This window comes from Athene noctua, chromosome 1, assembly GCF_965140245.1.
Source record: "Athene noctua chromosome 1, bAthNoc1.hap1.1, whole genome shotgun sequence".
NCBI lineage: Eukaryota > Metazoa > Chordata > Aves > Strigiformes > Strigidae > Athene > Athene noctua.
Window position 1 is genome coordinate 261,194,252 of NC_134037.1, and position 14,287 is coordinate 261,208,538.

Consider the following 14,287-nt stretch of genomic DNA (forward strand, 5'->3'; position numbering starts at 1 on the left):
TAGTTCTTCCATCTCCCCATTTGAATTCCAGGAAACAGTCACAAACTGTCAGCATTGAAATCTAGGGCGTACAGAAAGCCCAACAGGCAAAAGCGTTGCGTGGTGGTTTCAGTTCACCATCAACATGTATCGGTGCATTGTGTCAAGCCTGTGTCATTCACCTTGTGTTAAAGATGTAACTAGTTCCAGTTGAGCTGCAGCAGGATTTTCAGTCTGCTGCACTCCATATTAGAATCTAGCAGTCCTGATGAACTGCAGGTTTGGCTTATGGTAGGCTAAAGAGTGCCTAGGTAGGGTGAGCTGCAGGCTTCAGTCTTGGCAGCTCACTTTTTCTGGAGGGATGTGACCTACAATCTCTTTTGGATCTCTGAGAGAGTATTTGCACATTTGTTTGCTCTGCACGTATATCAAAATCTTATCAGCTGTTTCTTTTAATAGGCTTTTACTGTCTTAGCCAAAAAAAGTACTTCTTGCAGCATCAGTACTTCTTGCTGAATTTATATGGTCTTGTGTCCTGGGAATGGCTGTGAAGATCTTTGCTGAAGGGAGAGAAAGTCTGCTCCTGAAATTTTGTGGAAGGCATGTGAGCACAGGGAGGTGATTCTGGGCAGGTGCCCTCTTCTTACAATGGGCAGAAGGATATTACCTGTGTAAAATGAAACAAGTGATAAAGAAGAGTTAAGAATTGCATCTGGGCTGAAACTGTTTATTTCTCCTGGCTGATTAGTGGCTTTGTTTTGGCAAAACTGTTGGAGAGATGCATTCTTCCCGTTAGAGAGAGCCTTGCTGAGTACTTGCCTTGTCTAGCCAGTACATCCCAGCTGTAGGGTAGCTGCACGTCCTGCTGTCTTGTTCAAGCTTCCTGCAACAAGAGCTGCTGCTTTTGTCATCCACTTTCTCTCACTAATCTTTTTCAGAGGGATTAGCTTTTGTTTGAGTGCTGCAAATGGACAGAGCAGCAACTAGGATGAACACGGGGTGTTCTTGTACCTATTACACCACTTCAGCTTTGCAACTACAGGATCCTGTTGCTGGGGAGCTGTGTCCCTCCCGCCTGGTGTAATGTGCCTGTTTGCTTCCTGCATGCTGAATTAAACTGATATTTGAACGCCGCTTGCTGGCTTCTGCCTACTGCTGGCACAGAAGGAAGTACAAGGAAGGATGTGCTTGCCACTGTTGGACCCGGTTTCTTTACTGTGGTTCTGTTTTTGACAGTGTGTTACCTTCTGAGTCCCTAATGGGAACTGCAAGATAGTCATTGGTATAAACCAGCCCTCTTGCTTCGCTTTGCCTCAGCTCCTGCCCTTTTTGCAAGGGTTTCCTGTGCTTTATCCTCTCTTACCTGCATGGCCTACTTGCTTGTGGTTAAGACAGCTTTTCTGCTGCAGTGTAAGCAGCCAGTGTTGCACAGAGGTGTGCTCTAACATTTAAGATAATGACATGGCCTAATTCAGCTGTACTTAGGAGCTGAATTTAGAAGCATCTGGCTCTGAAGACACTGACACTAGTTCTCCTGTGCAGACAAGCAGCCATTTGTGCTGAGTTACCTTTTGGAGGTGCCAGTTTCTTTCTACTGTGTGAAAGAGGCACTGAAAGACCTGCTTCTAAACACAAGCCACAAATGCCCAGTGTTACACAAAGCAAACTCCTGGCCTTTGGTTTATTTCTTTCTGAAGAACTCTCCTTAACCTCATAAACCCCACAAATCCTCACTTTAAGTGGTAGCCACTCACCCCAACCCCCAAACTCAACTAGGGCTCCAAGGTCAGTGAATAAAGCTGAAGATGTATGACAGTCATGCTACAAGAAAACACTGATTTCTTTCCAGGCAAACATCATGTTTGCGTGTTGGAGACTTATTACTGGTGCAGAAATCTGTAATGAATGGTCTTGCTCTTCTGGGAAAAAAACCAAATTTTATAAAGTTTATCAATGTCATACAAGGAGCAGCTGAGGGAACTGGGGGGGGTTTAGTCTGGAGAAGAGGAGGCTGAGGGGAGACCTCATCGCCCTCTACAGCTCCCTGCCAGGAGGGTGCAGAGAGCTGGGGATGAGCCTCTTGAACCAAGTAATAAGGACAAGAGGTAATGGCCTCAAGTTGTGCCAGGGAAGGTTTAGACTGGATATCAGGAAGCATTTCTTTGCAGAAGGGGTTGTTGGGCGTTGGAATGGGCTGCCCAGGGAGGTGGTGGAGTCCCCGGGATCCCTGGAGGGGTTGAAGAGTCGGGCTGACCCAGCGCTGAGGGATCTGGTGGAGTTGGGAACTGTCAGTGCTGGGTTAACGGTTGGACTGGATGATCTTCCAGGTCCTTTCCAACCTAGATGATTCTGTGATTCTGTAATAAAAAGGGACTGTGACTGACTGGTGTATGTTTTGTGGTAGGAAGGACTTAGTGGACACCTTCCTAAGGTGTCTTAAGTGAAAACTGAGGAGCACCTTACAAGAGCAGATGGATGAAGAAAAAACTGTAGACCACCTCCTCCTTCCTCAAAGACATTCATCATTTTATTTTTACTGCCAGCCTTGTTTTGGGAGGTGACTGTGGGTGACAAGGTGCAACACCATGCTGTGTCTGATGTCACATGGAGAGCAGCATGTAGGTGTATGGACTTCCCGGTGGTGTGTCTGGAACTGCTGAGAGAGTGGTTTTGAGTTACGCCTACAGCAGGCAGCTCAGTGACTAAAACTAGTCTCTGCTGCACCAAGAGAGTGAAAAGATCCCTGAGACGGTACCACCCAGTCTTTCAAAATGACATTCACTTGGTGGCAGCTGGCAGGAAGCCACCGTTAATTCCACCTCCCCCTCCCTGCATGTTATGTCAGATCTATCAATTATTGAGGTGCTGGGGTTTTGGCACAAGCCTTTGGCAGCTCATGGCACAGCTTTGGTTCACAGTGTGATTCTTGGCTCGCTCCATCCCAGAGAGGTACCAGCTTGCTCCCAGCACGTGCAACCTGAGATTGTCACACAGGAATGGTGGAGCCCATTCTGCCCCCATCCTTACATCCAAGTGGATTTGGGCTGCAGAGGATGCTGTTGGCAGTGAAGGGAAGCATTGTGATGTCCAGGGTGATGCTGATTTGTTGAAAGGGTGCTGATAAAATCTGGAGAGAGCCTGGCTTCCCAGAAGTGATGAAGAAGTAGCAACAGCATAGGGGCAGGAAGGGAAGGTGTGTGGATGGAATGGCTTTCAGAGCCCGTGAGAAGGTAAATGACCCACAGACTTGGCAGGAGTGCTGCTGAAAGCAATTCTCCTGCTCCTCCCTTTGAGGGACTCTTGTGCAGGTGATAGTGATTTTGCTAGAGTCTGTGCTGCTGGGGAAAAAAATGCCAGTGCATCAGCTTCTGTTCTGTAGTGGAGTTGGAGACTTGTCTGCTCCAGGAGCCTAGACTTGTGTCCTTAACTCTGTATCCTGAAAGAAAGTCCAGACTCTGCCTCTGCATAGTCTTCAGCATCACCAAACCAAGACACCATCTTCATTTCCAATATTAAAAGCTCTTTATAACTGCAACACCTTTGTCACACAGCTCAGGCTACATTTCTTAATTTGGGGGAGGTTTTTCATCAGCTCAGGTGTTGGCAGTGTGTCCGTTTGGGGTCAGAGTGTACCTTCTGCCCACTCCTGTGATGGCTCACTCTTCTCTGTCAACTCTCCATGCCAAGTTGGCCTTAACTTCCTTCTCCTTCACTGTTGCTTTCTAGCTAATTGTTCCCTAGAACCTGTCCTGCCTTTTTTTGCCTTTGGCTCCTAGAAAATTCACTATTCCCTCTTCAGTAGGATCAGTGTTTCAGAGCAAAGCAAACATCTGCTTGATGAACTCTAATGCCGACAGAAGCTTTTCATTAGATTCTCTGTCTTCTCTCTTGACTCATCTGTCCACTCACTGTAAAAATGGGAGGATAGGCTGAGAAGGTGGATTTTCAGTTTTTCAAGCTGATCATTTCTTCCTTCAGGAATGTGTCATTCTAATGTATCTGTCATAGAAGATTATATTGATGTTTTCCCAATAGGCCCAAAAAGGTGGAAGTGGTTGGTGGTTTGGGCTGGGTTGGTTTTTTAAAATAATTTAATGCTGAAGTCTTCATCCCAGGTCTTCTACTTTTAGGCATGAGCACACACACTCCCAGGAGGGAATAATATCCCAAATGCTGAGAAAATTCACTCTCACCTCAGTTGTCTCCTCCCTATCTTCCTACAGGACATTTTGGAAAAGATCTGCCATTTTGAGCTTTCTTTTTTTTTTTATTTTAAGGCTTCAGAATTGCTATTGCATTCAGTAAGATATTATCATTTATCCTTATGAATGGTTCTGAATTTTTCAGACAAAATCCCAAACTAGTTTGCTAGCATAAAAAAGATGGAGGTGATTTTCAAATGCACAATGCTTAAAAAAAGTTGTGCTTGTTCGCTGTCAGCCATCCATTGTGTCACCCAGGATTGTCCCTGGGCCTAGGTAAGGTAGGCAGTTGGTTAGGGCAGCAGGATGCCAGTAGTAACGAAGCAGCCCCCAGCCACCTCTTCTGATGTAAGAGCCCTCAAAAGCCATGCTGTGTGCCAAACGTCTGGGCTGCATGCTCAGACCCCATCCTTGACTAGTAGCTCTTCCCCTTCTCTCCTAGCAGCAGCCAGAGTTGTAAGGTCGGGTCTCCATCTTGGTCTGAGCCATTTCCAGACAGAAATATTCACCCTTGCTTTTATGGCCAGGAAAAGAGAAGAGGAGGCTTATCACCCTCTACAGCTCCCTGACAGGAGGGTGCAGAGAGCTGGGTTTGAGCCTCTTTAACCTAGTAGTAAGCGACAGGACAAGAGGGAATGGCCTCAAGTTGCACCAGGGAAGGTTTAGACTGGATATTAGGAAGCATTTCTTTGCAGAAGGGGCTGTTGGGTGTTGGAATGGGCTGCCCAGGGAGGTGGTGGAGTCCCCATCCCTGGAGGGGTTGAAGAGTCGGGCTGACCCAGCGCTGAGGGATCTGGTGGAGTTGGGAACTGTCAGTGTGAGGTGAACGGTTGGACTGGATGATCTTCAAGGTCCTTTCCAACCTAGATGATTCTGTGATTCTGTGAAACTTGTAGCCTGCTCTGGTATTGCCTCTTCTCTCAACTTTCTGCACTGACCCTTCTCTCTGCTTATTCAGGTTGTGATCAGATCCTCCCATGCACAGAAAATACCACAAGTACCTGGTGCCCCAGTACTGTTAAATATGCTGCTCAAGCCTCATGGTTTCTCCACACTTCTAAGACAGCTTTAAAACCCAGTGCATTCTGTCTAGGTGAATGGTGGCATGCTCATACTTGCTAATTTTAAAATCTGGTTTTGGCTCTTCAGTTACCTTGTAGGAGAAGAGCTCTGGGTGGTCATGGAGTACTTGGCGGGAGGCTCCCTGACAGATGTTGTGACAGAGACCTGCATGGACGAAGGGCAGATCGCAGCTGTGTGCCGAGAGGTAAAGTGGCACTGGTGCTCGGAGGGAGCCGTGATCGGGGAGGGGACAGGGGCTTCCCACAGCCTGTCACTGGCTCCACGGGAATAGCTGTCTCCAGCTTCTTTTCAGAGGACGGATTTCAGGTGGGAGGTTACAGCATACGATCCTAATGCAGTACGTTTCACCCTAGAGGCAGAACTAGAGTGCAAAATGGGGTTGGAATCCCCTTGGTTATACCAAGGTTCTCAAGGTCTTTTGGGACTAACTTGTCCTTGTAGGACGTGCTGATCCCAGTGGGATACCTCTCTGTAGTCCTGCACATACTGAATATATGAAAGACTCTAAGACACTAAGCCCTTGCTACTTAAAATGCACACTGTTAGAGTCCATTAGTTGGCTAATTGTGACTGGCGAATAATTTCATGCACAGTAAGAGTATCTCAAGTATTCTATGTTTCGTTTTTTTTTTTTTTTTTCCAGTGTCTCCAAGCTCTGGAATTCCTCCATTCAAACCAAGTTATTCACAGAGACATCAAGAGTGACAACATCCTGCTGGGAATGGATGGCTCTGTCAAACTAAGTATGTGGGCAATATTGCTGGTGATGACTTGAGTTATCAACCCAGGCCTGTTATCTGCCCTGGGCCAGGCCTATTAGGGAGATGGGTGTTTGAGGTGCTTGATGCTCTGACAATGAAGAGGCTGTAGAAATGCTCTTGTAGGTATTTTTGTGGCATTGGTTTTAGCGGAGATTGGCAAGCGTGAATCTCTGTGAACTGATACCAGACTCAAAGTGAGGTTTGGGGTTCATTTAGCTTTGGGCCATCTATTTTTGTGGACTAAAATAACATTATTTTAATGCTACTCCAGTCTTGAAAGCTGGTTTTGAAAGTGTAGGGCCAGAAATCTGTATTTGTGAGCAATCTCTTCAGTCTGGAAAATGCTGCAGGTACTTGGGGGACAGGGGGAGTGGAGGCAGCGAGCACTGAAATCTGTGTCACTAGAGAACATTTAATCTTACAACTCCAACCCAGACTGGACTCTAAATATTGTTTCCACCTTGTGTTATCACCAGTAATGAAAACCTTGAGACTGTTCTGCCCCTCAGGTGCTAAGGTAGCTGTTGTGCTTGTCGTTGTCCATGCAGAGATATGTCTGGAAACTAGTGAATTATTATCTTCCACCTATAGCTTTAACAGAATTATGCTTCCTTTCTCTCCCTCTCAGTTCTGTTGGCTAGTACCCAACAGGCATAAATAAATCTATTTTTGTTAGCAGTGACAGCAGATATGACTCAAAATTCACACAGTGCAGATATGCTGAGTAAGAAGGTGGGGGGTTTTTTTGCACATAATTGCATTTTAGACTAAATCTGTGCTTCAGTACGGTCAGATCTCTGGAGTGTTAGTGATGAATAGCTGGTCAGGGCCAAAGTGTTCATATGAAGTAACTTATTTGAGCACAGTATGCAGGTATTGGGCTGTAGTTTGAAGTTAGAAAAGTCCCTGTGGATATGATGCCTTCTGGACTGGAGCTGCTTATTGGCTCTGCTGGCAATTTGCTCTGTATATGGACCATATGTACCTTCCCTGGTTGTTACCCTTGATGAAAACTCAGCTAGGGATCAGTTTAGTTTTCATCATTCTGCCTAAAATTAGACCTGCAGTGCCATAGGAGGTCAGGATGGGCAGTGCGTCTTGCTGTGTTGATTCTGCTGGGCTCACAAGAACAGAATTAGTTTTGTTTTGGTAAGTCAAATACAAATAAGACATAGGACCCAGCAATCTTTGTGTGAAGGCTCTCCATCTTTCTGTCTATTTGAAGAAAATAATCAGTATAAATTTAGGTACTTATATTTATTCTGAACACCTCTTTGTAAAGCAAATCCAGTTTGAGGGATGATACGTCTGTTGGGGAAGTAATATCTCTGGCACTGAAAATATCACCAGACAATGCAGTATGTGGGTTGGAGGTTGTATCTAGATCAGAGTGTGCATTAATTTCTATTTTCACATACCCAGGAACAGTCTTTAGGCCATATATTACGCAGTGTATTACAGCTGCATAATGCTGCAAACACAGCCAAGTGTCTCAGCGTCCATGTATGGTTATTTACTGATCCCCATCGTTCACACAAACCAGTCAGCAGCTCTGTAATCCTCGTGGCCTCAGTGAGTCAGATTTAGAAACTTACCTCTCAACACCATCTTCTCTGCTAGCCACAAAACCACCCCTCCGTTCACAGTCGTAGCAGCAGCACACGAGGCAGCTCAACAGGGTAACGAGTACCACAGCTTTAGCATCAGTAAATGTTGGTTTTGCAGAAACCCTCTGATTTCTGTGTATGTTTCTTCCCCTTCCATCTTTAATTTTCCAGCTGACTTTGGCTTCTGTGCCCAGATCACTCCTGAGCAGAGCAAACGCAGCACCATGGTGGGGACCCCGTACTGGATGGCACCTGAAGTGGTGACGCGGAAAGCGTATGGGCCCAAAGTGGATATCTGGTCGCTGGGGATCATGGCCATCGAGATGATCGAAGGAGAACCCCCCTACCTCAATGAGAACCCCTTGAGAGTAAGCTTGTATCTTTTGCCCTCGGGTCTTTGCTAAGCCTGCTGGTGACACTAGGCTGTAAAGGAGGCAGGTGAATCCTCCAGTGTGGTTTCACCACCTGCGGCCCCCTACCTCCTTAGATGTCACAGTGAGAAGACTGAGACAGTGGTAGTTAAAAGCCATAGTTGGCTCTGGGTAGCAGAGGTGTGGGTTCTTCATGTTGCAGACCCTTTCGTCAACTTTGATGAGTTAGATCGTGCACACTCACCATTTCCCACTTTGATAGAGGCAGATAGAGTACCTGATGGTACCAAAGCAGCTGACTTCTTAAAGACTTCTGCATTTGAGTGGAGAAGAGTTCCCCTTAAGTTCAAAAATATGACACGTTGTTCCTCTGTAAACGAAGGTTTTCTCTTACTAGTGTGTTGTTTCTCCTTGCGTGCTCCGAATAAAGCTACATGCTTAATAAGCCTTTAAACAGGGTTTAAGCCTCCTGATGTTTTTCCCTTGTTTAGTTTTTAATGAAAGGGGTGATGCTATCAGTTTGTAGGGGTGTAACTGCTTTTACTATAAGCCATGTTTATGGCTTCTCCCTCAGCTACACAGGATGAGGGGATCTAGAAAAACTGTTTAACTTTTGTCTCAATCTCTGGCACAGGAAGTGATTTTTGGGAGAGAAGAGCAGCAGCAAAGAAGGGTGAAAAGAAAGAAACTGGGTGTTGAGTTAAACGAGGGTGGCTAGGTAAAGGTACTTTGCCCTTATTTAACTCAAGCTGTGCCAATTCCTGGGCTGTCAGACTGCTCCCATGGGAAGTGCTGAGTGATGCAGGGCCTGCATATTAACACGTCTCTGACAGATTTCTGTTTCCTTTGAAAATCCATCCAGGAAGTTTCTTGCATAAAATCCCAAAATGGATGAATTCTGAGTCCCTTGATTCTCAGGGGGGTGTGTGTGTTAACACTTCATCCCCAAGCAGTAGAAAAACTTGTTTATGCAGGATGTTAAAAGCTGCTTGAGGGTCTATTGGACATCTTTTGTAAGGAGCCAGCTGCATCTTTATTGACTTTTTAGGCCTTGTGCACTCGGGCAAAGTTCTGACAGAACAAAATCTCCTATTTATTCAGGGGTACCTTCCCATGAGGATATAGTTATTGCAGGAATCTAGCACTGGTAGAGTCATGCCAGTTAACTTCCCTATGTAAACACAGTCTGGAATGTTGTTTTTGTCCTTCTAATCCCTTGAGAGGGCTGCAGGATCCAAACCCAGATTACGAGGGTAAAACAATAAAGGATTGGATCCCATCCACATAAAAATAGGGCTGGCAGCTATTCTGTTTGCTGAAACTTAAGCATTGATTAGTCACCCTGATAAGGTGGGGTTATTTTCTTCCCCATTGAACTGGGAGGAGGGAGAGGAGAAATGGGTGTCCTGAATCCAGAGATGGAATCTAACCTTCATAACCTCTGGTTTCTTTGATGCTTGTTTTTACTTTAGGCCCTCTATCTTATTGCCACTAACGGGACTCCAGAACTGCAGAATCCAGAAAAGCTTTCACCCATATTCCGAGACTTCTTAAATCGCTGTCTCGAAATGGACGTGGAAAAGAGAGGTTCTGCAAAAGAGCTGCTACAGGTAGGTGATGGGAACAGGGCTGAATCATACAATTCTGAGTGAGGCCAGGCTTGTGGTGAGATCTTGTTTGGGATCTTAAATATTGCATCAGCTGAAGGCGCAAGCATAGCTAAGGTAACCTGCCAGAAAAAAACAAAACAACGACCCCCAAAACCTAAATCAATAATAAAGTGTTAACAGACTACTTGATTTTAATGCTGTACTTGCTACTAGCAGCAGCTGTGCAGCATGTTCTGTAACCAATCTGAAATAATAGCTGTGCCCCAGGCCTGCCAAATGCCAAGCCCCTGAATTCCCGTGGCTTCTTCACGCAGCTGGCCGTGACATCTGTATGTGTTGTCATGGGCTGTGCTTGTTCCAATTTGAGCAGCAGGAGGGCTTCTAGCTACTGGGTGTTCTGGTTGTCTCCCTTCGGGTGGAGGAATCCAAAGCTCCAGCATTAACTGGAGCAGTCCGGTGTTACCATGTTTTGGCAGATTCTACTCCTTACAGAGGTGATGAACAAACCTTGTGAAATACTCTAATCACAGACTGGTTTGGTTGGGAGGGACCTTAAAGATCATCCAGTTCCAACCCCCCTGCCATGGGCAGGGCCACCTTCCACTAGCCCAGGTTGCCCAAAGCCCCGTCCAACCTGGCCTTGAACCCTTCCAGGGAGGGGGCAGCCACAGTGCCTCATTGCCCTGTCATCACTTATTTCACTGAAAAACTGATGTCTTAGTCTGAACTCCTGGCGAAAGAGGAGGACGAAGCTGTCAGGCTTTTTACTGCCACAAGATGAGAAGAGTGGTTCATGTGTTCCTTCTGTGAAATTTGCCATGGGGGTGGAGAATGTAGCTCTTTGTAAAATAAATCTGTGATCAGGGGCACTCAGACCTCAACTGAGAGACAGTTCCCATTTTTGTTTTCCTTTTTTTCCCACTAGTTTGTCTAGTGGATTTACTTTTAGATGTGTTGCTGCCTTCTGAGGCTGTAATGAAGCCTTACTCACTGGCAGAATGGCAGTAGTTCTTTCAACTACTTTTTCACTTTTTCTCCTGGAATTTCCAGCCCCAAAATATCAGAGAGTGGTAATGTACTGTTCCTTAGAGCAGGAGAACATTTTGACTGTAACATTTCTGCCTGTTTTTAACTACCTTTTAGCCTCTGATTTTTTTCATTTTTTTCCCCCCATCTCTGAAGCCTGTTGACTTGGGTGATTGATCCCTTCTGATGCTCAGAAGTCCTGTTGGGATATAGTTGCTTTTTGTTTTCAGAACAGCTTGTGGACTTGCCCTACATGCCTTCACTCTAATCTGAGAGCTGTTTTGATGATAAATATTGTTTTACTTAATAGACTAACTTGTATAGGAGACTGACTCAGGAACTGGGGGGGTTTAGTCTGGAGAAGAGGAGGCTGAGGGGAGACCTCATCGCCCTCTACAGCTCCCTGACAGGAGGGTGCAGAGAGCTGGGGATGAGCCTCTTGAACCAAGTAATAAGCGACAGGACAAGAGGGAATGGCCTCAAGTTGCACCAGGGAAGGTTTAGACTGGATATTAGGAAGCATTTCTTTCCAGAAGGGGCTGTTGGGCGTTGGAATGTGCTGCCCAGGGAGGTGGTGGAGTCCCCATCCCTGGAGGGGTTGAAGAGTCAGGCTGACCCAGCGCTGAGGGATCTGGGGGAGTTGGGAACTGTCAGTGCTGGGTTAACAGTTGGACTGGATGATCTCCAATGTCTTTTCCAACCTAGATGATTCTGTGATTCTGTTTTATATTGCAAACTCTGTGATGCTCTCGGAAATTCTAGCTGCTTTCCAAATTTCTGATATCTGTAGAATGCCAAGGCAATGCTTTCACCAAACCTACTTGCGATAGAAGGGAAGAGAAATGAGGGGTGATTCCTGTAAGCCCTGTACTTTGTGTTTGAACCACACAGGTGGTTTTTTAGTACATCTTCCTTCCACGCAGAATTTCGCTACAGATTTTGCATGATTATAATTCCCCAGGGGAACTAGCTGAGTTCTGCTTGGTCTTGAACATGTACAAACGTCAGAGAATTTAGCAATGGGTGCAAATCTGTTCATCACTTCGGGCAAGCCCTAAAAGTTTGAGGTGGTAACTTGGAAACTTGGTTTCGCCTGTTCAGAGGTTAGTGTACGTTGTTAGACATCAGGTGGGTCTAGGTGCTCATATTCTGAATAGCCACCAGATTCCTGGAGCATGTTATGAAAAATTTGACCCTTTTTATTTTTTTTTGCTTCTTCCTAGCACCAGTTCCTGAAAATTGCAAAGCCTCTATCTAGTCTCACTCCTCTGATTGCTGCAGCTAAAGAGGCAGCCAAGAACAACCATTGAAGTGGTGGAGTCAACACAGTCATCGTGTCAAGACTTTCAGATATTTCAGAGACTGAATTACCTGCCCCCCTCCCTTTCTGCTCCTTCACAGGGGTGTTCTTAAAACTTTGATCTGCCCTGGAGGATGGCAGAGGTATTGTTCACTGAACATCGAAGGGCCCTCAACAGGGACATTGCTGATCTTACATAGTGAACTGTCTTCCCATTCTTGTGGTGGGGGTGCGAGCGAGGGGAAGAGTATTTTGTATGGTTGAGAAGATCTTTCTGAGAACATCTGAACCTGACCTACACCTAGCGAAGCCAGTTTGTTTCCCTATTTCTTACTGTGTTTATTTTTAAAAACGATGTGGAGCCTTAGACCGTATTTATCTTAATAAATTAAATAATTTGCTGGCTGGACTTTTCCTGCTTCTGGCAAGCTGCTATTCCACCACGGAAGCTGCTGTGTGCTTTGGATGACTTGAGGAGGGAAGGAAACAGGCAGCAGAAATGGGAACAGCTGCAACAACTGAAAGGGGAACAAGGGCATGAATATGCATCCCTCCTACAGCACTGCTGGGTGCTTCGAGGGAGCACGGAGAAAACCTCCGTGGGCTTCCTGCAGCCTTTGGAGAACCTAATTCATGGATGATCTTTTTGCCAAATTGTGTGAATCGGGGGCTCCCTCTCCCTTTAAGTTTCAACTCAACTAGTTAAATCTGAAACGTTTCTGATGTTCTAGAAGGTAAATCACAGGAAAAATTGTCAGAAGGCTCTTTTAGGGTTATTTTATCAGTGCTGTGAGGCTTCTTAGAGACCCTTGCCCTGTGTGATAAAGCAAACAGAGCAATTACTATTATAAAGATAAGATTTGCCTGCAAGATGATGTTGAAAACTCTTGTTTCTTAGAGCAAGTCCAATGGAAAACAACCTAATCGTGGATGCTGCTTTCTTGGAGATGTGGGGACGTTAATTTTTTTAAATGATAGTGGTTTCATTATGCTACTGATTCCTTTGGTTGCTCTTAGCCTGCAAAACAACAAGAAACCTGGAACTACTAGAGGGATTGGTTGTAAACACTGGGCTTTATGTTCAACTGTATACTGATTTTTAATAAAATGACCTCTGCGTTTCTTAACTTGGGGCTGAGAGAGGGTCGGGAGAATTCAGTGTCACCAGACAAGTCTGTCGGATGGGATTATTGTTCATATCATCGCAGGGTGCTTGAATGTGTTGGATGAAGTAATATAACTTTGTCTTTTACCTCTTCTTCTGTAGTTCTTTGGGATAGCAAGCGGCTCTCAAGGGGGTAAATATACACATAGAGAAAACTGATAAAAATCTGTATTATAACTGGGGGATCTGCTTTCTCTGTACTGCTTTGGTCATTTCTGGTGTGAGTTTAAACCCATTCTGGAGTATCCTCTTTCTCCAAAGCACTTATGTTGCATAGAAACTCATTCCTGCTTCTTGCTGAGACCTGCTGCTGTCTCAGCCCTTTCTTCCCTGCTCCTGCGTTTTAATTCAAATATATTTTTCCTGTTTGCTCCACAATACGTGACAGCTCTTACACTAGTTTTACTGGGTGTAGATGAGAGTTTGTGAAGTCTCCTGCTTCTGTGGTGCCTTTGTGCTTCAGGGTGATCGCTGTTTGACATGAGGCTCAAAACTGAAGTCCATTGCCAAAATCGGCAGCCTCTCTCCCTTTGTGTATATATATTTCATCTCCCTGTAATATTAAAGAGTTTTCCCTCACAAAGCTTGTATCCAAGGATGAATTCCTTGGGCAAAACAGTAAAGCTGCCAGCCTGGAGAGGGATGAGGGCTACTGATGAGCTCCTCTGCTTGGAGCTTAGGTGGAGATTGCAAAGAAGAAGGCAACCAGCCTTGAATAATTCCCTTTGATAAGGATTTAGTATTTCCTCTGGAAGACTCAAGGTGGCATATGTGGGAAGAAAGGATTTAGGGGCTAGATCTCACTTGATCTAAGATCTCCTATGGCTCTGGTCTTACAGATTGGGTAAATGACTTTTTTTGACAGCACAGGATTACATCCAATCCACAGATATGTTTAATGTCTCTGACTTGTCTTTAACTCCCTTCCCCACTCCATCCTCGGCATCCCACTGAGGCAAGAACCTTAATGCAGATATGCCCATCAGCAAGCCTGTATGTCATCTTACTTTTCTGCAGCAATATTTCTGCTAAATTTCCTCGAAGAAGGTAGAAAAAGGTTATTTGTGTGTGTTTAAGCCGCTCTTCTAGATTGTTGCATAATGGAAAGGAATTGACACAAATGACTGTTGATCCTTTCTTTATGCTGGTGATGTGCTTCTGTCTCATGGACTTCCAATTTGTA

General features: G+C 45.3%; 1 protein-coding gene across 1 annotated transcript in view; it reads left to right on the forward strand.

The window, feature by feature from the left end:
• The window catches only part of PAK1 (p21 (RAC1) activated kinase 1), a 74,294-nt gene extending 60,235 nt beyond the window's left edge, over positions 1-14,059 (forward strand). Inside the window, exons 12-16 of the mRNA XM_074918530.1 lie at positions 5,331-5,448; positions 5,908-6,007; positions 7,804-8,000; positions 9,476-9,613; positions 11,863-14,059. Coding sequence (XP_074774631.1) covers positions 5,331-5,448; positions 5,908-6,007; positions 7,804-8,000; positions 9,476-9,613; positions 11,863-11,949 — 640 coding nt within the window. The 3' untranslated portion in view covers positions 11,950-14,059. The remainder of the gene's footprint in view (positions 1-5,330; positions 5,449-5,907; positions 6,008-7,803; positions 8,001-9,475; positions 9,614-11,862) is intronic.
• The last annotated feature ends 228 nt before the right edge of the window (positions 14,060-14,287 follow it).